General features: G+C 44.4%; 1 protein-coding gene across 1 annotated transcript; it reads left to right on the top strand.

Annotated features, from left to right (window-relative positions):
• The first annotated feature begins 651 nt into the window (after nucleotides 1-651).
• Nucleotides 652-1581, top strand: LOC145807113 (uncharacterized). The gene has a single exon (XM_082905043.1). The coding sequence runs from the start codon at nucleotides 652-654 to the stop codon at nucleotides 1579-1581; it is 930 nt and encodes a 309-aa protein (XP_082761169.1).
• Nucleotides 1582-3011: the final 1430 nt, after the last annotated feature.

Below are 3011 nucleotides of genomic sequence, written 5' to 3'. Positions count from 1 at the left end.
TAGTAAGAATCACAACTTCGACTGGGCAAACTACCCCCGTTATGCCGTAGAGGATGCTAAGAGAAAGTTAAATGCCTGAACATGCATCACCACGCTTTTCAAAATTCCAATTTACCGCATTTTGAGATCCGTGACAATGTATACATTCGGTGGCCAACTAAGCTGGGAGATACACAAAGAGGCTTTAATTTAAGGTATTGCTGCACCTACCATGACGAGCAAGGGCACCACACAAAATACTGCATGCTTTTAAAACAACACTTGGAAGAATTTGTGGCAGCTGGGCATTTGGACCGGTACATCAATGGAGGTGTTAAAGCCATGCCTCAAGGCCAAGCTAAACCTAATGACTTACTCGCCTTAGACGCCCCTCTCCAAGGTGTGATCAACATAATCCATGGGATCATCGAGCCATTGCGGGTATGCCAGCTCAGAAGGATGATCAATAAAGTTGAGCATATGAGGAAAGTTCTGTTTGTCCAGCACGCCGTTAAGAAGAGCAAGATTGAAGTGAAAGATGTCCTCACTTTCTCCAGTAGAGATCTGGAGTGAATCTAAACCCCACACAACGACACGCTAGTCGTTACGTTGCGTATCAAAGACTTCGACATCAAATGCATTTTGATCGACCAAGGCAGCTCGGTCGAAATAATGTACTACGACGTTTTCAAGCAGCTTAAGCTGGAAGACAAAGATTTAGCTCCAGCAACCTCGCAACTGGTTGGATTCAACTCACAACCAGAATGGCCGGTTGGGAAGATTATCCTACTAGTAAGAGCAGGGTTTGTCAGGAATGAAGTGAAGTTTTGGGTATTGAAGATACCCTTGACTTACAACCTGATCCTAGGCAGAGGATTGTTTCATGTCATGCAAGCGGTGGCGTCAACTTACGACCAAGTAATGAGGTTCCCTTCTACCACCGGGATGATAGAGGAAGTACGAGGTGATCAAGTCATGGCCAAACAATGTTTTGTGGCTGTAAATGGAAGCCGAGTAGCCAAGGGCGTGCAAATGATTGAAAGACTGAAAGACCAAAATGTCCTATACGATGTCGGGAAAAAAGCTGAAGACAAGGCCGTTGAAGATTTGGTGGAAGTGCAGATTGATGAGAATGACCCAAGTAAATTCTTTTTGCTTGACTCGTCCTTATCTTCTCAAGAGCGGCTGGAGATTGTAAACTTCTTGGTGGCTAACATTGAAGTATTCGTATGGACGTCTTACGACATGCCTAGCGTCGATCCAAACTTTATTTGCCATCAGCTAAATATTTTCCCAGATGCTCGATCGGTCATACAAAGAACACAATGGTCAACACTTCATTATGTCGAGGTGGTGGCGAAAGAAGTTCAAAACTTATTAGAAGCAACGGCAATCCAAGAGGTGTACTACCCTCGGTGGATTTCTAACACGGTAGTTGTGCCCAAGAAGAATGAAAAGAGGCTAATCTGTGTCGACTACGAGACGGTTAATAGAGCCTACCCCAAAGATAGCTTTCTATTACCCCGAATTGACCAATTAGTGGACCTTAAAGCCGGACACAATAGGCTCAGTTTTCGCAATGCTTACCGCGGCTACTACTAGATCGCCATCACAGAGAAATCACCTCTTTTATGACCCCAAGGGGATTATTTTGCTACGAAGTTATACCAATTTGACTGAAGAACACTGGGGCCACCTTCTAGAGAATGATTAGCAAGATGTTTGCCACTTTACTTAGTCGAACAATGGAGGGGTACATCGACGATATGGTGGTCAAAAGCAAATGTGAGGCCAACCACTTGACCGACCTAGCTGAGATGTTTGCGATCCTTAAGTAGAACAAGTTTCACCTCAATGAGTCTAAGTGCGCCTTCAGAGTGGGATCATGAAAGTTCTTAGGCTTCATGCTGACCAATCGAGGAATTGAGGTGGATCCCTCCTAAATCAAGGCTATACAGAAGTTGCAGCGGCCAAACTCAGCCAAGGATGTACAACATCTTGCTGGGATGACAACTGCGCTTAATAGATTTACAAGCTGGTCATTAGATTGTTGACTGTCTCTCAGCATGCCATTAGCGCTGTGCTCACTAGGGCAGAAGACATATAACACCTCCCAATCTTCTATGCGAGCAAAACATCACTTCTCGCAGAGTCAAGATACTTGCCATTGGAAAAGCTTGCCCTAGCACTAATGATAGCTTCTAAGAAGTTGGCGCACTATTTTTATACTCACACGATCATAGTGTTGACTGAATTCCCATTGAAGACCATGTTTGAGAAAGCAGACTTCTCTGGTCAGATCCTGAAGTGAGCAGTTGAATTGGGGCAGTTCGACATCAAGTTCTAGTATAGAACCGCCATCAAAGCCCAAGCTTTGGCCGACTTCGTTGCATAGTTCTCACTAGGGACTCATTCGGTTTGCTTGGTAGAACTTACAGACACAACCGAACAAAGCGGGGTGGGTACTGCCAAAATTGTAGAGCCTACCATTCCTTCAACATATCCCACCAAGTCAACCAAATTAAGCGGAGACAGGATTGCGGAAATTGCAAGGCCTATGCTCCCTCCGGTTGATCCCAGCTTACCAACCGAACAAAACGGAAATAGTGTTGCGGAAGTTGCGTGCTAGACCGTTAACTTACCAATTGAAGAGCAACCAAGACCTAGCAATGCACTGTCGAGTTTGGAAATAATAGGACAATTTGTTAGACCCAGCAATTTATCGCCAATGGGAGAAGAGGTCATGCAATTTGCAATCATCAACAACGCACTTGAAGCGGAAATAGCTGAGCTGCCGAGCAAACATATGGCCCTGCAGATAGTAAAACTGAGCAATAAAGACATAAAACACTTGGCTTTCCAAAAATCTCAAGATCTTTGAGAATGTTGGAAGCTGTTCATTGAAGAAATGTGGAAACTTTCTGTCGATGACACTTCAAACAGGTATAGTGTCGGACTGGGTGTGGTTTTGATCTCGCTAGATGGTTTGATCATAGAACATTTAATCACACTTGGGTTTCCAGCATCGAACA

This window comes from Camellia sinensis, chromosome 14 (genome assembly GCF_055761805.1).
Source record: "Camellia sinensis isolate YWXY chromosome 14, ASM5576180v1, whole genome shotgun sequence".
Classification (NCBI taxonomy): domain Eukaryota; kingdom Viridiplantae; phylum Streptophyta; class Magnoliopsida; order Ericales; family Theaceae; genus Camellia; species Camellia sinensis.
Note: the sequence above shows the minus strand (reverse complement) of the source record. Positions and strands in the feature narration are given on the sequence as shown.